This window comes from Gossypium hirsutum, chromosome D13 (genome assembly GCF_007990345.1).
Source record: "Gossypium hirsutum isolate 1008001.06 chromosome D13, Gossypium_hirsutum_v2.1, whole genome shotgun sequence".
Lineage (NCBI taxonomy): Eukaryota > Viridiplantae > Streptophyta > Magnoliopsida > Malvales > Malvaceae > Gossypium > Gossypium hirsutum.
Window position 1 is genome coordinate 60417260 of NC_053449.1, and position 26921 is coordinate 60444180.

The 26921-nt window shown below is 32.7% G+C and overlaps 1 protein-coding gene and 1 pseudogene across 1 annotated transcript; one reads left to right on the top strand and one right to left on the bottom strand.

Annotated features, from left to right (window-relative positions):
• The first annotated feature begins 159 nt into the window (after positions 1-159).
• Positions 160-3051, top strand: LOC121225200 (glycerophosphocholine acyltransferase 1-like; annotated as a pseudogene).
• Positions 3052-3610: 559 nt separating this feature from the next.
• LOC107932059 (myosin-17) lies at positions 3611-17462 on the bottom strand. Its single transcript, XM_041109400.1, has 39 exons — positions 17011-17462; positions 15555-15683; positions 15054-15197; positions 14776-14921; positions 14547-14703; positions 14369-14427; positions 13938-14097; positions 13666-13815; positions 13451-13587; positions 13207-13353; positions 13028-13129; positions 12886-12943; positions 12694-12795; positions 12494-12531; positions 12162-12288; positions 11903-12073; positions 10949-11080; positions 10730-10839; positions 9967-10027; positions 9002-9179; positions 8626-8831; positions 8354-8473; positions 8158-8256; positions 7813-8034; positions 7460-7599; positions 7036-7153; positions 6889-6939; positions 6709-6789; positions 6401-6571; positions 6084-6239; positions 5777-5983; positions 5557-5696; positions 5404-5472; positions 5179-5278; positions 5035-5091; positions 4884-4940; positions 4709-4789; positions 4521-4603; positions 3611-4438 (listed from the first exon to the last, which is right to left on the bottom strand). Exons 1-39 carry the CDS (start codon positions 17011-17013, stop codon positions 4315-4317), a joined length of 4593 nt encoding a protein of 1530 aa, XP_040965334.1. The 5' UTR covers positions 17014-17462; the 3' UTR covers positions 3611-4314.
• Positions 17463-26921: the final 9459 nt, after the last annotated feature.

Sequence of the window (26921 nt, forward strand, 5' to 3'; positions counted from 1 at the left end):
ATTACATAGTCCACTTTAGCAATTTATTTATTTATTTAATTATATGTATATATAATCAGGCGGTAAGCTACCACCTTTGTCTCTGTCTTTCGCTCTTTCCTTCTTTTAAGTTCTTTGTTCTTTAATTTGACCTGGGTTTACAGTAAACAAAGGAGAAAAATGTCGAGCAGCGATGAATTCATGGATGACATGAATGGATGGGGATCATATGGGACGTGAACCGGAGGTTCAAAGATCGAGCCGAGGTATGATGTTCCAACCCAAAATCATTCATTTTTTAATCAATATTGTGTTTTATCATTTGCTTTATTTGTTTTACTTTAATTGATCGATTTGGGTTTTTGTTTTTTGATGCAGCAAGTGGCGAAAACGAAGGAGATTTTGTCCAAACAAGCGGTTCAAACGAAGGAAATGTTGTCGAAACAAGCTGTTAAGATCGCTAAACAAGCTGAAGAACACGAGCGCTTTATCAATAAGGTAATCTTTTCTACTTAAGGTAATCTTTCTACTTTTTTTTTTTACTTTACATTCATGTTTATTGTAGTATTTAAACTGTGGGTTTCATGTTTATAATTTATTTACTTACATTCATGTTTATTGTAGGTATTTAAACTGTGGGTTTCATGTTTATATTTAAGAAAATGGATCTGAAGTTATAAATTTTCGGGTTTTTCTTGTTTTGTTCATGGGTTTTTGATTCTTAGGTGACTCATCTTTTGGGGGTTCTTGGATTTGGAGGGTTTTGCTTTCTATTGGGAGCAAGTGAGTTAACTCGGCTTGAATTCTTGAAATTGATTACTGAAGTATTGCTCTTGAATCCATTAATTACTTTTTGTTCTTTTTTCTGTCTTTGATTTGATTTTTGATTCAGGACCACAAGATATTCCTTATGTATATTGTGTGTTCTATGTTACCTTTGTTCCTCTTAGATGGATATACTACCGTTTTAAGAAATGGCATTATTATCTTCTGGTAAGTTCTATGCCGGTTCGGTTTCGACTTTTTTTTTCTAGTAATTTATAGGAAGGTAGCATCGAAAACTGATCAAAAAAAGATTCATTTCTGTGTATGTTAGGATTTCTGCTATTATGCCAACACAATCTTCTTGGTTGACCTTCTTCTGTATCCGAAGAATGAAAAACTTTTCATGATTTGTTTCTCATTTGCCGAGGTAAAGATTCGGGGTACTCGGTTCTTACATATATCTCGATTGGTGAATGAATTGTTTTAACTTGTTTGTTCTTTCCGGATGCTACTTTAGGGACCGCTAGCGTGGGCGCTCATTGTTTGGCGTTGTAGCTTGGTTTTTAGTTCCGTGGACAAAATTATAAGCGTCCTTATACATCTTTTACCGGGTATGTTCAATCCTTATTTGCACTTGCAATCTTTATAAAGCAATTTTCGGTATTTCAAAAGGAAGGGGGAGGGGTGAACTGAATTTCAAGGCTGTTAAATGTTCTGATTTCTGAACTTGTGCCTTCGACATTGTGTGTGGAAGATACCATTAGCTATGGTTTATTGCAGACATGTTATATAAACTTACCATGCTCATAAAAAGCTGCTTAAACTTTCCATCTGATAGGGTTCATGTATGATCTCAATGGAAAGTTTCTATTTTTATGTATAAGTTCGATCTTCTGATTCTAAATAGAGGGAACTGCCTCTATGGCATCAATATGCCGGCCTTCAAAGAAGGTTTAAGAAAGACGAGATGTCAAGTAGCCAAATTTTCCCGTTCGTAAGAAATGCCCTGTGGGTAAATTTTGGTAATGTTTTGTTTAACAAGGAGTGAAGGATGTAGCAGCTTTTTGTAATTTGTATTTTGCTTGTGCCTCGTTTGATAATTTGCTAAGACTACTGTCCTCTACAAATGTAAACATAAAACACTTTGAAACAAAATCACATACAAAATGGAGCTGCTTGAAAGACATTCCATGAGTTTAGTTTCATGTTAGATTGTGAAACTACAAACCCGAGTAACTGTCTTATTATTCCTTGCCTGTGAAAATTGTTGAAACTTTGTACCTTAGATGGCTATGCGAGTAGTCTATTCTTTGAATTTGGTATATGGCAGGTAGGTGTTGCAGAAGAACACCGATAGAAGTTAGTGGTCAAGCTCTTTTGAAGGAGAGGCCAAGCTTAAATTTGTTTCTAAAATGTCCAAACGTTTCTCAATTGCTTTCAGGGATCGTTTTTTTCACAATTCGATGTGGAATCCCGCAACCTTTGAAGCCATGCATCCCGAAGGTACTCCTCACAGATTTTCATGGCCTTACGTAGAAGACAAATCTTACCTATGGACTTGGCTGTTCGGGGTTCCCTTAGCTGCTTATACTCTTTGGCAAGTTCTTTATTTCCTCATTGTCAACGTGCTACGTCGCCAGAGGCTGCTAAGAGATCCCGAAGTCATGACTTCTTACAGGTTTGCTCTCTTTCTATATTATCTCTATGTTAGTTCACCATGAATATTTTCATTCAGATGATTTCTTTTTTTAATAGGGAACTTTCTAAAAAAGCACAGAAAGCAAACAACATATGGTGGCGTTTAAGTGGGTTGCTCGGGGATCAAAACCGTTTGTTGATGTACATTTTACTTCAAGCCGTTTTTACGGTCGCGACCATGGCACTCACGGTCCCTATCTTCCTATCATATGAATTCCACGCGATTTCCAAATACTCAAGGTTTCTGCATCTGTATGGAATGGAGGAAGCTTTCTGTTGGAAGTGATGCCGAGACAAGTGATCGTGAAGGAGAAAAGAAATCCGGGAAGCAGGTGCCGTGCCAACAACAAGATCAGCACTCAGATTTAACCGAAAATGCAATGCAGGCGAATGGATCCTCCGTGACCCACCAGTCTGAATAGTTGTAAAAACCTTGGGCAAAACATGGATGGGGTGTGTTGTGTTGCAGGTTGGCTTTTTTATGACAGTCCTAACATGTTTTAATTGTGAATCTGTAATAATTTTATCAACTTTTTACCCTCAAAACTTAAAACCTTGTAGAATTAAATTAAAAACTATTGTAAATATAGTAAGAACCGTTTTGTCAAACTCGGGGCCTATGAAAGGGTCTGATATATCACATAAATATATACGATTTGTCATTAAATAATAAGTGTAGTTGTATTTTTAAAGTAAGGTGCAAGTCTTCATGACAATAAAGCGAAGCTAAAGAAAAAAAAAACCTTTTTCTAATTCTAGTACTTTATGGTAAGGGCAGAACTACTAATGTTGATGGTTTTTATGCTTCTTTCTTTTACTATCTTAATACATGATTTGGGGATAAATTAATTTCATTCATATAATTTTATTAACATAATACCTTACTTGTTTTAAAGAAACTTTTTTGTTTTTTTTTAAATTTTTACTAATTATGTTATGACAAATTATTGATTCACAAACATAAAAAGGACTTTCGTATTGCACATAATATATAGAGATTAACACTAATAATTTTCAAGTTTAAATTGAAGACTTTCTGTTAATGACATGTGATCAGGGATGTTTACTCTGTAGAATTTACTCGAGTTTAAATTTTGACAAAAACCCAATTTAAGTGCCTGTCCAATTCAATGCACAATTTAAACTGAATTGAAAATAAAATAAGGAATACTATAACACTATTGTTCCTCATTCAATACTAAAGGAAAAATTGGGATTTACACAATGAACTCAGACAACAACAAATCAAGACCCCTATAAAATGCAATCTGTTTTTAGTTAAATTTACACCCAAAAATCATCGAGGAAAGCCTGCAAAAGGAGCCCCTTTGCTCCCAAAAGAAATTTAGAAAAATTACAAAAAAGGAAGAATAAAACGCCCGTTGTAGGCTGTGAAGACCAAAACCTATACCTCAATTGCACATTATCACATCAATGCTTGTGAATTTGTGATATGGCTTTTTGAGAAACATTCCCATGTTTCTTTTCCTTGGAACATGGGGAAAAGAATCATATATGACCACCCCAGACATTAAAAACCAACAGCCTGGGAGGATGTGAAAATTATGAAGAAAAGAAAGAGAAAAGTTATTATGCACATGAGATGTTTGGAGATTATAAAACTATATGAACATGCCTAGTGCAGTGCTTCAAGAGTACCGATATATGTACTCGAGGCTGCAACCACTATTATCAGTCCGAGTGTGGATGTAAGAACCTGAAACCATGGATAGAGGATCAACATCAGATATGTCTCTACTTGTTGCAGAGACTTGGAGATGTGTACACCACAAATGGAATGCTGCATTGGCATATGAGTCGTGAAATATCAAACTCTTTTACGTGAGTTGGATGATTGCAACCGTGATTTAATTAGTCCGAACGTGGAAGTAAGAACCCGAAACCAGAATTTTCACGAATTATTGATGGAGGATCCACGTCAGATATGTCTACTTTTTGCAGGGACTTGGAGATGTCCTCCACCGTGAACGGAATACTGCATCGACATCAATTGTAGATGTTGAGAATATGGAGTGAAGTACTTTTCGAAATGAAGCTAAAAGACGGAACAAACTAACCTTGAGTCGTCGTCTAACAGGAAAGAACTACTAACAGCATTGTTGGAATCCTCAGTCATCATAACTCTCATGTTTGCAATGACCTGTAAAAATTTGCAATCTTAGAAAAACAGGTATTTCAAAATTCCAGGTGCCGGAACGAACAGGTATAGCTTTCTCACGGTAAGTAATTTGGATTTCGAACTTACATCTGATGACACACTATGTGTGCCGTATTTGTCATCCCAGTACATGGTGCTAATTCTGTATAACTGTTGTATGCTGAGAACCTGAAGAAGCAAGAAATAAAAGAAATAAGATGAAGACTTAAAAAAAAGATAAAACTTTATGAGGCGATGAAGCTTGAAAGTGAAAGGTATTTACCGGGCAAAGTTCTTTAGTTATCTCATTCAAGGTCTTTTTTGGTTTCTGATGAATAACCTGAGTTACAGAGAAACGTACCGATCAGTGAGTCATATGAGATCATTGATTAGAAACCGTTATTGAACATGAAATGCTATAAGTTGAATCTAACCAGGAATCCTACAGCCTGTCTTATGTGCTTCAGTTCTTCCCATGCTGGGCCTGCGTACTGTTGACACGAAGCATTTGGGTAAAGGAACCAGAAAAAAAGGAAGGCAGGATATAACAGTTGCAAATGATTGCTTAGAGAGCTTACTTCCTCAGTTGCGCCGTAGCACCACTGTTCTAATTCAGCAAGACCAGCTTTCACGAACTCCCCGTTACTGAATGAGCAACACTCTCGTCGCAATAGAAGACTACATATATGAGTTAGACAAATGCCGCACGGTTATCACGGAATCTACCATAACCTTCTACTTTTGTAATAGAATCAAGTAATAAATGCGCATAAAAGTTCACATACTGACACACAAATTGATACCTGTTGAATAGCTGAACGTTGATGAATGAGAATATTTGAGTGAACACTTTACGGACTAAGAATGGGGTACCTGCATAACCAGAAAAATGAGATCCATAAAATCCCTCAAAGAAAGGTTACATGTTTTTGTTTTCAAGCGAAGTTTAAGAATTTACATGATTTGCTTTCATTATATCCAAATAACGGTTCAAGCTTTTCACAATGCTTTGCCAATGAGCAATTAAAGCTTGCTGAGCAGCAGCATTCGCTTGAGAACGTCCCTTCACCAAACTTGCACGTGATGTCCTTGGAGCCTGCATTTTATTGAAAATATTTCAGAACTGGAAAAGGAACAAAATAGATAGCTTGGAAAAAGAAATAACTTAGCAACAACCTGAATGCACAATCCAAGCAGTGGAGAGATCTCTTTCTTTAGATTGTCTCTGATCGTTCCATATATCTTCTCAAGGAAGGCAGTAAGCTGTTGCTTAAACAGTAATGCAGGATATTTGGCCTCAACTTGCCGTAAGTCATCTAGTCTACTAAGTCCACGACCATTAAGAAACGAAAGTCCACCGCTTTGTGGAGAGGCCCGTAGTCCCTAAAAATCATATCAGAACAAAATAAGGTCAGGAAAAGAAATTTAAATATATAGATAGGACAGGACAAAATTTTTCTTAAGATAAATAGTAGCTTCTTACTTGGGACATCCTCCCAAAGAGTGAAGCTGATGTTGCTCTTCGCCTTTGTGGTGTCAAACTTCCAGCTCCATTTGCTTTAAGTGTGCGTTGGAGCAGCAGTAATAATGTTGATGAATTCGATAACCAATAGGCTAAGACATCGTTATTATCCTGGATCTTCAGTAAGGTAGACATTGCTTACATTAATGATATTTTTTTTAATCCTGAAAAGTCTTGATCTACTTCTATTAGCCTCTATGTGCAAAGGCTTTTGGGAGATGATGATTTTTATTGGCTAATGATGCAGATAATGGTTAAAAAGCCAAACTATCGCTTACCTCAATGGAAGAAGCTATTGTTTGAATGATGCGGTCAAAGATAGTTGTTCGTTCAACTTCAAATGACCTCCATTGAAGAAGACATTTGTATATGACACAAGCAGCAATTGGTTTGCTCCCAGAGAATCCCAAATTTTCTGAAATACACTTAATCAATATGTCCTGGTTCTCCTGAAACACAAAACATGGATTAGAAGCAATTAATCGGGACTGTACATCCATATGAATAAGAATCTACTACTCAAAGTATGAGATAGAATATCAGAATGAGTTCCATAAAAGTATAATGCATTCCATTGGTCACTAACCTGCTGCTTTTCATTGAGGGATTTCTGAGATTTTTCCTCTGATTCGGGCTCAGGTACATTTGATATGGCAAGAGTAGTGTCCTGAGAAGATAATGAGCAGTGAGCAATATAATACACTAAAAAAAATCTCATATCTTATGAACTTCTAGTTTCCATTATCACAATCAATGATGTTCCTACCGGTGAAATCTTTGTTTCTCCGTTTGTAACATTTCCATTCTCTGGTGTCCTCTGCAAATTAATTAACAAATGCTCAGTCTATATTTCTCTAAGCTTGTACTATACAATATGAGGATGTTTAATGAACTAATAATATCTAATTTATACCGGAATAATCATAGTTCTTTGTCTTGTAGTCAAAGATTTTCCAGTTGGTGATATTGCTAGTGCCTGCTGACGAAGTACTTGAATCTCAGATTCTGAATTGGCAAGCTTCTCTTCCAACCTGAAACGTAGAATGATATTAAATAAAAAAGTTTCAATCAAACATGGGGCACAAAGAGCCGCATAAAGAAAAAGGAAAGCAAGGAAAGGGTGCATGCAAACAGAAGCATCAAGTGAAGCATTCATGTGTTGGATATGCTTGAGTTTAGTGACAACCGACAACCAAAATGGATAGGAAAAGGGAGAACTAATCTTGTCACTTCTCAACTTTGAGATGAATGAATCCCTTTTTTCTTCTCTCTCTTTCAATATTTTGTTATGAAGTACTGCTAGTTTGTATTCAAACAACTATCTTTTCCAAACAGACCTCTGCATAGATTCCTGAAGTTGATCCACTTTTCTCTCTGAATCTTCGAGTTTCTTTTGCAGCTCTGCACTTCTGGCCTCCGCACCTGTACAAGCATTACGGGCCTCCTCAGCTGCTTTTCTTTCTGATAGCAATGATGCCTGCGGTTACAAATGAACATTTAGTCCCTGTTGTTATCATCAAAGTTTCCGACTCCAAGATAAATAATAAAAAGCCAACAACGTCAAGCTAATTGCAATATCTTGCAATTGGAAGTCGATCCACATCATTCATCCGATGATGATACACACGGAAAATGTACCCAAATCAAATTACTTGATAGAAAATCATAGGAGAGAAATAGACATGATTACCTTCAAACTCTCTACCTCAGCAGCTAAGGAGTTAACCTTTTCTGTGTCCTGAACTATAACACGAGTCTCCTTAATAACTGGAGGAGCTTCCTCAATAGCTTTTCGAGCAGCCTCTTGCTCTTTTATGACTCTAGTATTTGCTTCCTCGACTTGTACTTGCATAGCATGCAAAGCATCCTGTAACTTGGCAAGTTCTTGCGCCTTTTCCTCTTCTAAATCAGTCTGTTGTATTGATTTAAAGGGTAAAGGTTTTACAGGTCAAAACAGATAATGATGACGTTTTACAGAAGATTGCAGCAATAGTAAACATTTATATATGTTAGAATAAAAAATGGCATAAGCTACCCTCAAACGTTTCTCAAGCTGCAAACGCCATGTGAGTTCCTCTACGCGCTTTTCCAGTTTGTCTTTTGCTTCTTTCAGAGCCCCTGTTTCTCGGGCGGCCTAAAAAGATTTAGAGTAATGGTTATAACGTGAGTTTAAAATGTAAAGTGCATTAAAGCTCTTGTAAGCAAAGTTGCACTAAAGAATAAGATCAAACCATCTTCAGCTTTCTGAGCTCTCTCCTAGCAACCCTTCCCCTCCAACCACATTGAGTAGTTAGTGCTGCTTTCTGGAGACTCTTATAATAAGAGTAAGCAAGATGGCAACGCAAAGCAGCCTGAATGTTCAGAAAAGTATTCACTCAATATTCAGTTCTCTGTACTGAATTTCATTAACTTCATTGCTTCAGTAATGATGTGCGTCTTTCATCCAAAATCACATTAATTTTGTAAAGATTAAGAGAAGATGATCAAGTAGTTGTAGTAGGACCTGAACGATAATTGCAGCCTTGGTTTGCTTTTTGAATCTGAATTCATTCCGAGCAGTCATTGCCCTTAGGCCAGTCTGCAATGTAATTGCGGCAAACCTCACTGTTAAATAAGATTCCCTGGCAATGTGCCGCCTAAAGTTCTTTTGAATCTTCAATGCAGCTGCTTCCCTTCTCAACTGCTCATACAGTTTGCAGGCTAATAAACCTAATCCAAGTGAAAAAGGAAGAGACAGTCATAAACCGGATAAATTTTAGTGTGCTCAAAGCCAAAACGAAAAGCATCAGAGAATTACAACTGCAGTTCAAGAAAATACTTCTGAAGATCATCAGCTTCAAACAATTGCTTTTGAACTTTTAATGAAAATAAAAAGATACCTCGCCAATGAGATTGCAACATGATTGCAGATTTACGTAGTGCCATGAACTCCTTCCTTGCAATATATGTCCGGATTAGTCTTTGAATGGTCCTGGCTGCATTTCCAAGCACTTCTGCCCTTCTGGCATCTAACTCAGCCATCTGACCAGCTCTAAGGAAAACTTTGGTCTTACCTATCTGCAATGCCAGTCATGTTAAATAGAGTGGAATACACAAGTTGATTACTGCGTATAGATGATCACACAATATTTGTAATCATGGTGGATATTAGAAACAGATGGCTATTTCCAGTATCGCCTTTGACATAGATATAACTTCTAAATAGCAGTTAACATCAACTCATCAAGGGTACATTGATTCATCAAGGACATTTAAAGTAAATCAGGGAAATGAAAAGAAACATTTATCTGTCCAACCAAATTGGGTACTTCTGTGACAGATATGACAGGCTAACAACTGGTAAAGGTGGTCTTTAACCCCAAAAGAATCAGGTCTAACATGAAGTTTGTTCTTGTGGTCATCCTACTTGGATAACAATGCTATTAGTCATGGTTTTCACATTTCCTAACCATGCTCTACATTGAACATGTTAAGGAATAAACCAGTCATTACCGAACCCTTGTCATGTTTTTCTTTTTGTAAAGATTTAAAGCTATAAGCAGAAATTTTCATTATAAATCACTTCCTTACCCGTACTGCCATAAATCCAATAGTGCTAATAGCCCATGCTTACTGGCATAAAGTGTCTAGCTTATCAATTGGTGATACACTCAAGGAGTTATAAAATATTCAAAAATCAAGCAATCCTTCAGCTATTCACCAGTTTTGCTAAGATCTCAGTACACCATGCCATTGTGAATTATATTTCCATGATACAGAGGACCTCCCCTGAATCCTCTAATCCTATCGTACTTCCTAAATACCATTACCAAAATCAAAATCTTTAAGGTTGTGTTTCAATTACCTGGTAACCTTTCAATCCCATCTTATCCAGGATCATTTGACATGCAACCTTGTCATCATGACTGCACGTACAAAAACACAAAACGGAAAATGATAAAATCCTTAAGCAAAGTCATATGCAATAGTAACGAAAATAAAAAACTAGGGAAGTGACAAAAGATGATTATATAAATTGCAACATCAACCAATATACTGTGAGAAGCAGTTACATAGTGCAATAGTTCAAGTCTTTGGCTAAAAAAATCTCAGAAACATTAATGTTCTGTACCAGGCAATGTATGATAAAATATTGAAAATAATGATCTTATTTGGATCACCTATCTCATAATGTTAAATATCCAACCAAAAAATCAATTGGTAGTAAGCGGAGAGGCCCAACTTGTCTGCAATAAACTCAAGATTTAACAAATATAGGATACATCACTTAATACTCCCCTCACATGTAGCTCCACAAGTGTCTACATGTGAACAAACACAAGGGGTGGCAAGTAGGAAGAACATAACACACTTTGACTCTGATACCATGTTAAGCATACAACCTAAAACAAATTACTAGTAACTAGTAGGCGGAGTGAAACTCAAGACTAGGCAGATAGGATAACACTACTTAACTATAACCTTAGATTAGCAAAAGACCGTGATGCTTTTTTTTCTTTTTTCTTTTTGAACTTATACATTATCAAGGTAAGCATCCATTGAATGAATATGTCCATTTCTACACCTAAACTTATTACAACTACAAAATGATAGGATTCACAACTTACTTCCCCTCCAAAATTTCTGGAGCAAGGACACCAAAACGGTGAATAAACTCATAAAAAGTTCTTCTCGTCGGATATCCAGCACAGCTGATCCTGATTGCCTCAAGAACACCCTATAAGAGAGAAAATTACATAATTTCATCATACCCATCAAAAGGACCAGTTTCAATAGATTGGAGCAAAACAAATAGAGATTATCATTTTTTTCAAAATCATACTCACACCACATCTTAATTGCTGAATTATATTGGCATTCTCAAAAATTGCAGGTTTGAGGACATTGTTTGGCTTCACACATCTGATATAGTGAGGTTCTGTTGAATTCAATGTCTCCATTAAAGATTGAAGTTGCAGCTGCAATTTTTAAAACATTTTTTGCTTATCAGAGAGAAATTATATAAAAATTCCAATGTTAAGAAGTCAGTAGTTTCAATTGCAAATGAAAGAAAAGGATCTATCAACCATGTTACCCGTCTCTAAAATCATTCATGCACAGTACCGAAATTAGTGCACAATTATTTATGGTTTCAGAATGACAGGATTTATGGTTTGTATAAGCACAGTAATATTTATGAGCTTCCTTAATTTTATTTTGGGTATGCTAAACTACAGCAGGCTACTTAATTCTGGATCCATTGCAGTTTCCTTCTTCCACGTGCTATAATTAAGTTCATAGAAAACAAAGCCTTCATGGTTTTGATGACATGGAATATATCATGAACTTTTTCGTGATAATATGAGAGACAAACTACCATCTTGTTAGAAATTGCAACCATTAATTACTGTTTTGACATAAGCGGGAAAAGAAAAGAAGCACTAGGTCAAAAAACTTCGATATAAACTGTACTTGTGAACTTAGCATTTTATTTCACAAGGTTCTATTTTCCTTTTCCCTGTAATTTCTGAATTGTTTTGTGAACAGGAACAGATACACTATGACGATGCCCAATACCTGAGTTATAGGGTCATGTTTGGAATTAGAGGTCAAATAGCTTTTAACCCCTTTATTTAAGTAGGTTGGAAACATTTTGAATGCTTCACTTTCCCAATGACCGTTAGTGTGCACTTTGTAACACTTGGCAATGGGATCAATGCTCAATCAATGGGTTTCATATCTAACACGGATGAGAAGTACAGTTCATCTGATAAACAGGTTGATTAATGGATCACTAATACCTTAAAGCGTGATCCGATGGATGAAAATTTGGATGATTTTGAAGATTCCTCAGCAGGAGGAGGAAACAAAGAAGCTACAAAGGGGCAATTTGAGGCTGTCAACAGATCCTGATGTTCAGCCACTACATAATCTTTGTTCTTGTCAAGGAACAAATCAGCCAGATAAGTCACCTGGGGAGAAGACAACAAAAGATACCGTTGTGTAATCATCGTAGTTAGAGAAACTTTGTTTGTATGTATGCAAGGCAAAACAAGCTACCTCTCCAGCATAGTGAGAAATAGTAAAACTAGTACGAGATAGCTTCGGCTTTATAAAGCGCTTGTTGTTTTTGAATGTCTGAAACAACTTCTGAGCAAATGTCTCGTGTGTGGACCTAGGAAACATACTGCATGAAGCAGTAAAGATGAAATCATCCAAAAGCAACAATGTAGAATAGGAAATGACAGACACAGCATATAGTTTCTTCATTAAATATGTTGAGCACCATATGCACGTGCATGGTAGCACTAGTAGAGGCAACTATAGTGACTTAGGTTCCCTAAAACTTCAAAAAATAATCTATCCAATGCAGCAAGATACAATCTACATACCAAGCTTCATCGAGAAGTGCAATAATTCCTCCTGGTTTCTGCAGAAAGAATGAGCAAGTAATTGTAATTATGAAACAGGATGCATGAGAAGGACACCGAAGAATATTTAAACTAATAAATAAATAAATAAAAATATTATATTCTTGGAAAGATTAGCTCATATGAAATAACAAGAAACAAGTTAAGCAACAATGTTCAACCTTCTCTATCAAATCCAACACATCCTGGTTATCAACAAATTCTATGTAGCTCCAATTAATTTCTTCTTTTGTGTATTCCTCCTGTTCCATTTTAAAAACATGCTGCAAAGACAAAATTGCCATATATTCAGAATAAGCATGGCCAAGATAGCATCTAAAGTAGAAGAAAAGAGCTATGTAAAAGTTACAAACCTGATTGAAATGTTGCTGCAGTTTTTCATTTGTAAAATTGATGCAAAACTGCTCAAAACTATAGAAACAAGAGAATGGACAAAATCTTATTAGCTAAAATAGTAAAAATTCCATTTATTGTATTTAAAGGGAAATGTATTACCTATTAAACTTAAAGCTCTCAAAACCATAAATATCAAGGACTCCAATCAATTGCTTTGAGTTTGGATCTTGTCCAATTGAAATGTTGATCTTATCCACAAGCCTTATAGGAACAAAGAAATATGTTTTAGAAATTCATCCACTGTGGTTGAATACAAAATAGAGATAAAGTTTTTTTACCAATCGAACAAGCGAGAATAGATGGTTTTAGCTAATGCATCCCTGCTACCAACTGCAGCAACAGGATCTAGAGCTCTTGTAATAATTTCTTCTGGAGTAACCATTACACGCTTTATTAATGTGTTTTCCAAGCTCTTAACATCACACCTATTGTATATACGGTTTATCACACATTGATTAAAGAAAGAATACATGCAAGACAAGAACTCAAAAATATATTCAAGAAAGGATGAATAAGTCATACTGGAGCAGTTCAGCGGTCGTATTAAGATGGAACCTAGATTTCTCATCCTTGATAATGGAGGAGTCAACCTCAGCTCCCTTTGAAAAGTCAATATTTCCAAGATGTAAAATGGCAGCCACAACACTAAAAATTGCCTCCTGAATCAATCATAACGAAAGTTAGCGATGAAATCATAAGTACACTATTTTCTGAAATTAATGGAAGAGAAGACTGACCTGCTCTTCCTCACTGATTCCAACTACATCCATGGCCCTTATAGTTGCAAGGTACTCCTGAGCATCATCTACCCCATCCAATGCATAGCAGCTTGACTGATTGAGGTAATGGAAAGATTTAGGATCTCCCAACTTAAACTTTTCCCTAACCTGAAAATTTCCAGAGAACATTATCAATCATTGCCTATTACTAGAAGCATAGGCAAGTCTACATGCACGTGAAAATTGATTCAAAAAAGAAATATCCCATTATAAAATCAAAGCATTAATACCTCAGGCGGTGCTGCACAAAGAAGGTAAAAACAGTGATAATTTCTTTCAGGATTTGAAATTTGGCAAACACGAGACCGTTCCAGCAAATATGTACGAACAGCCGCTCCAGATATCCTCCCATTCTTGTCAAATTGGAGCTCAACAAATTTACCAAAACGACTATATAGTACCAAGAAGCAAGAAAACTCGGATAAACACATAAACGAATTCAAGGAAATAACAAATTCAAACAATTGATTAGAGAAACCATTGTTTCTACATTAAATTAGACCGACCAGCAGCAATGACTGAAACATGAACTGACCCTTGATCCATCTTTTCAAAACGTCTTTAAATCCAACATTTGATAGTACAAATCAGGAGTGGAATAAGCTATCAAGTATGAAGAAAGTTGTAATTTTTCAAATCCTAATAGCAAAAATATGCTCACCTTGAATTATTGTTCCTAACAGTTTTTGCATTACCAAAGGCTTCAAGAACTGGATTTGACTGGAAGAAGTCAAACATTAAGAAGTACAAAATCAGGAAAATGCTCTGATTCTTTTCAATTTATCGGATCAAAGATAACCATGTAGAAACTATATATGATTATATATGATTCATCTTACTTCTAGAACTTGTTGTTCAACTGTACGCCCTTCAACTCCAGATCGACCACCAAGGTATGCAAGGTATCGCATTAGCATCTTTGTAGTCTCCGTTTTACCAGCACCACTTTCTCCACTAACTAGAATGGAGTTGCTTTTTCCCTCATTTATCATTGCCCTGTTTACATGATAAATCAGCAACGGCATCTCTAGAAAACATCTGATGTCCTATAGAACAGAGGTTATTTACCTATAGGCTACATCTGCAACGGCAAAAACATGAGGACTCAGCTCTCCAAATCCTGCCCCCTTATATTGCTCCATCATGTGAGTATCATACAAGTGTGGTAACCTTTGGAATGGATTTATAGCAATCAGTATGTTTCCAGTGTATGTCTGAGGAAAGTAGCAAAGAACAGCACCTCAGCTTGCAAGATTAAGATGTCTTTGTAATGAAATCTACAAGTCCTTTGCTCAACACCTACTTCAGCATGGGAACAGAGAAAGAGAGAAGAGAAAATATCTTACATAGATTTCGTTAAGTTCATATCTCATAGCCAAGTTATGTAGAACTCCAGGTTCATGCAAATACGAGAGTTTTGTCATGTCATCAACACCTCCAGGAGGTGCTTCAGTATCTTTTGGAAAGACCTTTGAGATATTTGCCACAGCCTGCAATTAGTTCTTTGGTCAGTAAGAATATTAGAATAAAATCTATTCCACGAAAACTTAGAAAATAAGTAGCAGAGAATCTAGCCAAAGTAAACATCCAAGTTTCCATTTGAAATAGGTAAATGAACTTTGGATGCACACTTCACGCTATATACTGATAGATTGTACTAACTGCTAAGCTAGAAATTGTTTTGTAAGGTCTTGTCTGCCTTAGTACTTGTAAATTATGAAGTAGAATTGCAATAGTTGTACTAGTCAATCACAAACATGTTGGCATCTAATACAAAATTTTATTCACATTAATAAGTAGCGCTTGTTACAGACAGACAAACCAACAAAAGGCTAAAACATACTCACAGTTTTTCCATTTGTTGTTTGGACATGAACGTCTTCACCACTGATTTTAAAAACTTCACCATCAATCCATGCAAGTGTGGGGTCTTCAACCCATACATGAGAACCTACAATAATATTAACAGGAGCAGCCTACAAATATATGAAATTATTAGCCATCCAAAGAAAGAAACAAAGTTTGTAAACAGAAAAAAGCGAGACTGTCTGAAGAGGAACGCAAAAAAGAATATTTCATGGAAAGAAGATTGTTAGGATGAATTCTTCAATTCCAATCATTTAAGTAACGGGTAATATGCCAAATTAGTGGACGGTCCACATCATTAACATTGCATACTGTTTTAAGATGAACAAGAATGGAACTGAAGTGTTTACCGAGGAGTAAAATACTGCTATTTTTGTAAATAAAGTACAGAAAGTGTATAAATATATGGTTGAATAATACACATCCAGAAAAGATCATTGCCAATATGCCACTAACAAAGTAGCCTCATAAACAAAGAAATAGTTCTTAGGTTCTGCCTAAATTTCATGATAATGACATAAAACTGCATCAAAGATCAGAGCCAAACTTTATTCATAAGAACATAAAATAAATCATTGGCAAGAAACAATTTTGCAGCATGTCATATGTGTTGAGCATCCAAAGGAAATAAGAAATTGTCAGCCAGTGGCTCTCATCTTACTCACCAGCATAGTAGTGTCGCCTCACTATGGCATCCTTAACCCTCATTTCAACTTTCATGCAAGTCTAATTATAGTATTAATAACTACCAAGAATTCTTTACCATCCAAAACCCAGGACTAGAGAGTTACTCATTTTCAGATGATATATATATGGCATGAAAGAACAAAATAACTAATCCATTTTTAAGTTGAACTAATTTCTCTACTATTTTATTAATAGTTAGACATTCAGCAAGAGCTAACAATTTTACTGGAAGAAAAACAATCTTATTATCCTAAACAAATAAAAACTATAAATAGCATTAAAAACAGTCATTCCAAGTCATGATTGTCATCGGTTGGTATCTTTCACCTAAAACTTATCCGTACATCAATCCTAACTCTGTACTTCATTTACATGAAATCCGCTTGTAAAGATACAAACAAAGTGTTTATAACACCGATCAAATGTTGCTCTACATCTGGATTTGCATTCCGATTTCTTAGTCAAGTAATATAAGCATTCAAATTTTCTAATCTTAAAAGCTGATATACTTGAATTCTTTTCATATAAAATTTTTCAAAAAAAAAAAATACCGTTCATCATCTTTCAATACAAACTGAAACAAAAAACAGATCACATCGAATCCATCAAAGAATTTCCTGTATAATTTAAGCTTGCTAAAGCTATAAAATATCTAACAAAGAAAATTAAAGTAAAGAATCAAAAAACAAGATGCCATGTTCAACCGATTCAACTCAACCGCAATTAAAAACCGCTAAAGCAATGGATTACCATGACGAGTATATGCAAGCGATCTTCTCTGTACTAACTCATCCGAGCCACAACCGAGTCGATGAAAGTCTGACTCGACGAGTCAGATCGGAACCAAAAACAACTGAACTGGAAACTCAATAGCTGTAACGAGAAAACTTTTGAATTGAAGAAACTAAAAACACAAAATTATGACGGTTGAATTCCGAATTCACGATAAACAATAAGAAAACAAAGCTTTCTTCTGACGATTTTTCCCTTTTTTATTTAACTCATCAAATGAAAAAGAAAAATGGAAGCAAAATGGAAATGGCAATGCGATTTATATACAAAAGCGAAAAGTTTAAAAGTTTTTTTTTTTTTGTGTGTGTGTGTGCTTGTGTGCGTTAATTTTTTTTTTTTTTTGTTACTGGTCAGCTGGGGTCCAAAAGCAGGGGAGGGTGACGAAGAAGGTCTAGTTGGACATTTGGTGGTGGCAAAGAACAGTGGAATTTTCGTGCTCTAAAACTAGAACCGACGACGTTTTGTGCAAGTTTTTAGACTAAAACCGTGCGTTTTTCTCGATTTTGATCGGTGTTTTAAGGCATCAATTTGTTTTTATTTACGGGATTTGCCATAAAGTTAAGTCCAACTAAGCAATCAAAGGTGGCTAGTCATTTTCATAATAATAATAATAGCAATATTAATCAATAAAAATAATAATTAACGAAAAATTAAAATTGTCAATGCTATTAATTAAAACTTATTCAAAGCTTCGGTCTAATAATCCACCCTGTTTAAATTGGCTTGTTCATATTTAATTTTGGCTGAGTTATTATTTTAATATTAGAAATAATAATGTTTAAATTTAATTATACAAATATAAAATATTAATATAAAATAATTTTAGAATATTTTATTATTTTAAAATATGGAACATATTTAGTACATTGTCAACGGAGTTTTTAGATTTTACAAACAGAGTCAAGAATGACAAATTTTTAAAATTACTTGTGGAATAAAAAAATATTATCAGTTTACCGAATACTCACCCTTTAAAATATTAAACTAAATTATTTAAATTAACCCAACCTTAGCACAATTGAATTTGAGAAATTCAATAATTTCGATTTTGACGCATGAATATCTCTTCTATAGATTTTATATTTGAAAGCATGAATACAATAGTATATTATCATTTTTCTATTGGTATTGTATGCATGAATACAATTATGTTTTAGTATATTATTTTAGATTTATTGATATTTAAAAAATTATATATAAGATTAAAAAATTTAAATATAAAATATCTATCAATGTAACTACAATTTAAAATAAACACTAAAAAAATCTCTCATGCATTAAATAATAAATTCACCTTATAAATTATTTAGGTAATTTGTTTTGCTAATTAAAATATAACATGATATTTTTTTCCATTTAATATTTATATGCTATCATTAAATGTATTTATAAAATAAAACATTTTAATATGTTTTTAATGCCTTCACATATATATAATATGTTCTAAAATGGAAAGGGTATTTTGTAATTTGAGGTAAAACATAGAGGCAAAAGTTAAAAACACTTTCCCACCAATGAAAATAAAAACTGCTTCGGGATTGGGAAACATTACACTAAGATATCCGCTCACCATGCGCTGGCGCCTACATATTTTAGCTATTATTTTGATTTTTGGGGATGAGATTTGCTGCGTGAAATACTGAGATTATTTTACGGTACGAATGGCTTACTATCAGCCGTCCGATCTAATTACATAACGTTGAATGGTTGATGATTTCGGTGGGTCCCAACTTCAGGGTGGGAGAAAGCCAACGAAAGGATGACACGTGGTAAGAGCTGCGTGGATGGAGTCGCATCTGATTGAATAAGTCTCATGGGATTTTGTTAAAGAAGAGCCCCAGGCGACAGAGAATATTAGAGAGGTTCCGCACATGTTGGGAAAAGGTAATGTTATGAACCAAAACTTGTAAGAACCCGACAAAGTACATTAGAAAATGACCAAATCATCCTTCTACATTCACACACGACAGAAATTATTTTGATCACAAGTTAAAGTTATGACTGCGGATACTTAAAAAATGTGAGAATTTTAAAATTTTCCACATGTCAGTTTTAACTCGATTAATATGTCTATTGTTGTCAATACAAGAAGAGATGGGTTTGAGTGTGTTGAAACGTGTTATCCTCTTATTTATGAGTGGGGGGTTATGGGTAGTTCTAGATATTATGTCATAAAGAATACAAATATGATCAGAACTTATAATAATATCAAAAAAAATATTTTTAAAATAGCGCTAGTGAAAATGAGGTATATGTTTTATTTTTAATTTTTTTATGATACATTAATGAGGTATATGTCACCTTTGAGTCCCGTTTTTTAAATTAAATTTTGGCATAATAACGAGTTTAACATTTAACATTTATTTATTTTTTCACTTTGGTCTTGATTTTTTTTAAATTTTTTTATATTTTAGTCAAATTATTTTTTAGATAAAAAAGTTGTTTGGACCGTTAAAATTTTAATAACGTAGCGACCCATGCGACAATTTATATGTAGTTCATTACTGACGTAGATAATTTTTTTGAATGCTTTTATGTTTTTCCAAAATTTTGTTGATTTTTTTAAAATTTTTTAAAATTTCTATGAAGTACATTTGGACTACTATATTAGTGACGTTGAAATTTTAACAGTCCAAATAACATCCTCATCTAAAAAGAATTAATTTGACTAAATTTTAAATATTAAAAAATAACATAATCCAAAAAAGAAAAAAAATTTAAGACCAAAATGATAAAAATTATTAGCTACATTGCTAATTATCAAATTATGTCTCAAAGGTTTTCATTAAAAAGTATAAAATAATTTTCTTTTTGAATTTATGCAAACTATTTTTAGTGGTTAGTTATTTAATAAAATTAAAAATATTAAACACTTTTTAAAATTTATTTTATTATTTTGAAATCAATTTAGGTTTAAAATAATTTCACTAATTAAATTAATATTTTGATTATATTAAAAAAGAAATATTGTTTTTTCCTTTGATTCCACGTTATTTATTTTTAAACAAAGCTAAATAACACAAGGCAAAAAAAAAAAAGCGCTATTGTTTAAGTATTGGTAGGCAAAAGTAACCGCCCAAACGGTATGGACTATGGATTTCTAGACTGGGCGGCTGCCTACCAAAATGGAGGCGCTGTCTTTTAAAAAATGAGAACCCTAATGTTTAACGTAGAAGTTGAATTCAAGGTCAACATTATCATAAAAATATGAAAATCTACTAAAAATAAACTTTACTTATTATACCTATATTTTATCAATTCAAACCACATTCTAGAGTCCACCATATTTATTCATCTTAATTAAATTATTTTTTTAATTTAATACTTGTGATGATTCATTTTATTGAAACTAAGGAGAAAAAAATTAATATATATATTAAGTTAAAACAGTTTCGAAAATAATAATAATAATGAAACATTGAGTGAAAAAACTAATTGACTCAACTATATGAGAAATTATTTCATGGATCCTTCACACCATATTATCCATGATCCATTTTTAATTATTTAATGACGTTTTAATAATATTTTCATGTCATTAACAAATAATGTTGATACTTTTTTAACATCGAATCTCACTCGAACCCCAAACCCTAGGTTCAAGGTTTAGGATTTGGGATTCGAGTTTGGGTTCAGAGTTTAGAATTTAGAGTCAGTAAGGTTTTGGTTTTGGAGTTTAGGGTAAATTACCAAAATTATGTGTCAATAACCCTAAGAGAAATTATTTTATGTGTCCTTCCCATCGCATCATCCGTGGTCCATTTCCAATTATTTAATGACATTTCAACGATTTTTTCATGTCATTAACAAATAATTTTGGTAATTTTTTAACCCCGAACCTTGAACTCTAGGTTCAAGATTCAGGGTTCAAAGTTATAAAAATTGAACGTCGATAATGACAAGGAATCGCAAAGAAAGAGAGAAAATAGAAACACAAAATTTTACGTGATAACCCTTTCAGGAAAAAACCACAGGCAAAGGAGAATAAAATTCACTATGTCGAATTCGAATGATACAAGAGGAGTATAGACTACATCTGTTTATAGGTTTGTAAAACTATATTCTAATCAAAGTCAAATAGAAGTAATGCAGTAATGTTAAAACACCTTATTCTAACTGGCCTTCGCTCTCGTAGATCCCTCTATCTTGTCACTTGTATTTTATTTTTAACAGGAATTTGGGTAACACGACTTCTAACAAAAGTTCAAGTTTAAGATTTGATATTTGGGTTTGAGATTTAAGATTTAATATTTATGGTCAGGATTCAAGGTCCTGGTTTCGGGATTCAGTGTAAATTACCAAAATATATGTGCCAGTGATATAGAAAAAATTATTGAAATGTCATTAAATAATTAAAAATAGAGCATGGATGATGTGGTGGGAAAGATCCATATATAAAATAATTTCTCCAACTATATTTATATTTAATATTTAAATATATTTTATTTTGGTTCTGATATTATTTGTTATCTAAATTCATTTTATTTATACACTTTTGTTGATATACTTTGTTTATTTTAATTTGTATCCGAAATATTGAATATTGATTTAGTTAATTTATATATATATATTTAACTAATGTTTTTCAAAAACAAAATAAAATAATTAGTCTTGATTTAAATCGGATCGTGGGCGAAAACTTTGAAGGAAACCTGACAGACCATTTCTTTTCCCTATATTTAAAGGGAAAAAAAGAGAGGATAAGTCCATTGCTATGATTTATTTAAAACGCGAGCAGTTTTGATTAGAAAAACAACTTTCCGTCTTTGAAAAATAAAAGGATTTGCTTTGAATAAGAGCATTTTAATCCACGGTTCAAACAGTTCCTCAATTTAAATATGCTTATACTGATTTTATATATACGAGTGTGATACTCGTGCTCCACGCTGGGATTTATATTTATATATTTAATACAATTAAGAATATATATATTGGTTTTTTTTTTGAAGTGAAAACTGGATCTATTAATGTGCCGAGTTATCTGTTCAGGCCCGAAGGCTCGCTCGAAAGATGGAAGAATTTAGATAAAAATACGATACTAGAAAAATGGGCTTGAGTAAAATTTAAGGCATGTTTTCTATATGGATTGGGCCTTGGGTAAGTTTCTGCTTGAGCCTGACTCGACCCAAATATATTATGTTATCAAAAATATTATATTAATTATATATGTTAAATAATAATTTCATATTTATATTAATTATATTAATATAATTATATATTAATTATATCAAAAATATTATATTAATTATATATGTTAAATAATAATTATATATTTATATTTATATTAAATAACTAATCCAGTAATAATTAAACTCATTACCGAAAATCTAAAAAAAAATTAACTAACTAAATAACCCAATCCAAAATATAAAATTTTAAAATTTATATTAAATACAATAAAATATTTATTATATTTATGGCAGTGTTTTTTTAATATAAATACTTTTTAATGTATTAGAAATTTTTTATTTTAGTGTTTTTTAGTGGACTTAGTGTATTATATATAATAAAATTATTTTTAAATAAAAATTAATTTAAAAAAATATATAGGCATGTCGGGCCTGTGTTTACTTTCTTAAATTGGGTCGGGCTTGGGCAAACAACAAATCCATTTTTCAAGCTAAGCCGAGCCTGGACTTGAAAAATTGATCTAGATATATTATATGAGCCTAACCCAAACTCGGCTCTACCCATGAACCCTTCTAGTAAGAACTTATCCAATGCAAATATATTGAAGAAAATTTCAAATAAAATATATTTATTGACAGGGGAAATACGATAAATATATTTTTAAAAAACATGTTATTAAGAAATGTATTAAAAGCATTGATCAAGAATTAATTCATTTGGTATTATTATTATTGCAACAACTGTTTAAGTATGCTTATATGCGTATTTTTTTTTCAATTTAAAAATAAAATATAATTGTTAGAAATAAGCACTATATCAAAATTATTTTTAATACATTTTAAGATTCTTTTATGAAGAAGAGAATTTTACATGTAAATAATGCCTCTAAACATTTGTTATAAAAGAATTTTAGGTTTTATTTGTTTGCTTGTAAAATCTTTTACGGAAATGCTTATTAAAATATTCTTTTATAAAATCAATAAAGTCTCAACTATTATAAGATTTAAACCATAATACAATAAATTATAAATATTTAAATTCACCATTTCGATTAATTTTTATATAAACTTTTATTTAATAATTTTTTAATAAATATATTTATTACATAATTTTTCTATGATGTTGTAATTCGTAAGTGTTGTACAATAATACTGTATCATGTATGTACGTTATGAAATAAAAATTTAATAAGGGACCATCAAACCATTTTGTAATGATGAATAAGGTCTATTTTGTAGTAAATTATATAAAGTCAATAATTGAAATAGGAAAGGATTGTCAATTAAGTTTTTTAGTTCGATTGGTATTAATATTATTATTTATTCAATAAGGTATAAGTTCAGATTCGTTAAAATCTATTTATCCTTCTGTTTAACGATTGGGAGGGATTACGAGTATATAAACCTTAAAAGAAAAAGTCAATCATCGTATAAATGGAATATCGAAACACAACAGCCAAAAATGAAGGGCAAAATCAAAATTGGAAAGCAAAAAAGAAGATTCCATCAATTTAAACTTTATATAGCATATCTTACACGCAACTATCGTTATTGATTCTACGTGAGTCAGAACATCGTGGTTAAATTTCACGAACAAAATGCTAACTTCCTTTTTTTTCGAAATAAAGGTATTCACCTATGTTTCAAAAAATTAAACAATTAATTATAAAATGTGTTTCAGTTTTATATGCAGGAATTAAACTCCGGTTACATGATTTAAATAATAATGTGAGTAATTATCACAATACTATTTATGATTTGTAAACATCATCTCTTATACGCAAGTGTTGTCATTGATTAGACACAAGAATGGCAAAACCTAAGTCCAAGGAAGTTTGAATCGTTCCGCTATGAATGGAGTAGACTTTTTTCTTTTTTTGAAAAATGAATGCGGAGCAGAATGGTGCTGGGCAATGTGGATTTTTTTTAGCAGATTTGCTTGTGGGTCGAATTATTCGTCCAAATCCGAAGGTCTGTTTGAAATTTGGAAGGGTTTAGATAAAAATCCCAAAAAATGAGCATGGACAAAAAAATTAGGTCCTTTTAAGTTTGTAATACTTTAATTATGTTTTTTTTATATATTATGTAATTTACAACACATTAAAAAAACCTATATTAAATATATAATACTACTTTAATGTAAACATTAAACTAATGTTAAGGGGACTATATAAGAAATTTCAATAAATAAAAAAATGTATCAAATTATTAAATATTAAAATAATATAATATAAATGTTTTTTTAAATAAAAAAATAATATGGACGGGCCTAAAATGAACTATATAAGCAAATGGCTAGATTAGAAAAATAAGGCCCGTTTAGAAAATGGGTTAGGCCTCGGGTAAGAGTTTTTTGGACTGGGCCTGGCCCGACATAAATTTGCAAAAAAAAAATCGTTTTCCCACTATTTTGCTGCCGTTTTACTATTAAGTTGCTACTATTTTTATTGTAATTGTTTGGATATTGTATAACTTTTATTTTATTGTTAATTTTGCTACTATTTAAGAGGCATTTGATTGTTAAGTTGCACATAGTTAATTAAATATAAAAAAATTAAATTTATTTTCAATTTATTCGGAAATATTTATTTTAATGTTTTTAGTATTTTTGATGTATTATATTTTTTTTAAATTTTTTATATAAAAAATAAAATAAAATATTTTTATATGGGCCGAGCTCGGGTTTAGCATCTATAATCCGGGTTGGGCTTGGTCAAAAATTTAGACCCGTTTTTCAGGTCTAGAATTTTGTTAGGGCCCGGCCCATGAACAAATCTAAACCAAAATGCAATATTATCATATAAATTTATAAGGGGCAAAATTACAATTCTTCATTTTTGGGGCCCCTACCCACCTTTTTTATATTCACCCTTGCTGAAATTTGAAGACTGTTATTTTAAAAAATAATTGCACAGAGCAACCAGATTAAAATTAGGGACCGAAAAAGAATATTATTGTAGATATATATGAATATTGTGGAGGAGATGAACAAGTGGGCAAGAGATAGAGGAAGTTACTATCATTAAAGCATAATTTTTATTCAGTTCTTTGTGGTTTATAACCGAAAGTAAACGAAAGAAAAATCAGAAATAAACATTGATATTCTTATTCTTAGTAATCCTCTTGGAATAATCATAGCTAAGCAAGCGAGGAAGCGTTTTCATCAATTTGAGTGATAACGCCTTACACGCTTTGCCTTTCTCATCGAACAGATTCTACGACGTGCGATGATGAAAAATGCCAATCAAAATGGTCAAAATCTAGATTTGGTCCCTTTACTTTACACCAATTTGTGATTTAATCCTTTTATTATAATTTGTGGCCCTTCTATTTTGTTAATGTGCTTAATTGGTTTAAATAGTGTCAATTTTTTTGTTAGTTTAAATAGTGTCAATTTTTTTGTTAATCTTTTCAGTGTTAACGATGGGTAAATGTTGAAACGGTTTTTTCTTTTCTTTTTATCTTCTATGTTTGTTTTACGATTTATGTTCGAAGTTTATAATTATCTCTCTTAACAATATTATTTCCAAGATTTAAACCTACGATCAAGTTATTCAAAAATATCCATGTAAAAATGATATCAGTCAACCAAGTACTCCCATTATAAAAGTAGAGGGAATAACTAAAGGATTAAATCCCAAATTTCAAAAACTAGAGGGATCAAACTCAAATTTAAGTATTATTCCATTCCAATCCGACCATCATCAATACTTTCCCCCCCCAAAAAAAAAGTTTACCCCCTCAGAACACACTTTTTTAAAATAGATTCTTATTCGAGCTTTTTTTGGTCTTATATAAACAGACTAAATTGCAAAAACAAAAAACCACAACAAAGAGTTAAAAAAAAAAATCTCCAAGCCAAACCATTTCTCCGCTGGCATTTGCTTACAACAAAAAAAATTCAAATTGAAGAATGCCTGTATTTGCTTCAAGAGTTGGGTTCAGGAGACACGACTACAAGAATAGATCAAAGGAACGAAACGATGACCGTAAAGACAAATTGTCCGAAGTGTTCAAGAGCTATGCTGCTAATGGGCTGCTAGACAAGGAAGGGCTGAAAGACGCTTTTCTACATCTAGATGCTGCCATGCCGTACCGGCAAGCCGAAGACGCCCTCCGTGTCGTCGGCAAAACCTATAACATTAACGTCGAGGAGGAAACCGAGCTTAACGCCCTTATCGACTATGCTTACAATAAGGGTTACGGGTCTTCAATTTGATTAGCTAATTTATAAGCTAAATTTCTTTTTCTTTTTCACTTTTAATCATCTAATATGTTTTTTTATATATATTTAAGTTTCGTCCCAAAAGACGTTATTATAGAATAAAGGTTTCGTGGCTTATGATGGTGATGTAGTTTTTGCATGTACTTTGCAAAGACTATAATATATATATGTTTGTGTAGCAATGAACATGATGATGTTCTTTATCAATTATAAAGATCTGTGTTGAATGTTATTATTATGTTATTAAAGAGAAATTTGGCTACTTATTATTGATGCATATTTTAAGTTTAAAGCCCTTCGTATGCTTTTATTATATGAATGCGGATTATATAATAGATCTATTTATGGGTCGAGTTATCCGTTCAAGTTTAAAAATTTGCTTTAAATTTGAGAGGATTTAGGTAGAAGCATTAGGCCCGGAAAATAGTCTTGAGCAAAAAAATTTAAGTTCGTTTAAAAATATGGATCGAGCTCGAATTTAAACATTTAAGACCTGAACTCGGCCCGGCCCGATT

Bases quoted from the DNA above. Each gene is read 5' to 3' on its own strand.
- LOC107932059 (XM_041109400.1), bottom strand. The intron at 11,081-11,902 runs GTATTAGTGATC...TAAAAATTGCAG, and splicing joins CCATCGGATCACGCTTTAAG to CTGCAACTTCAATCTTTAAT. The intron at 6,240-6,400 runs GTAAGCGATAGT...ACCTTACTGAAG, and splicing joins CAATAGCTTCTTCCATTGAG to ATCCAGGATAATAACGATGT.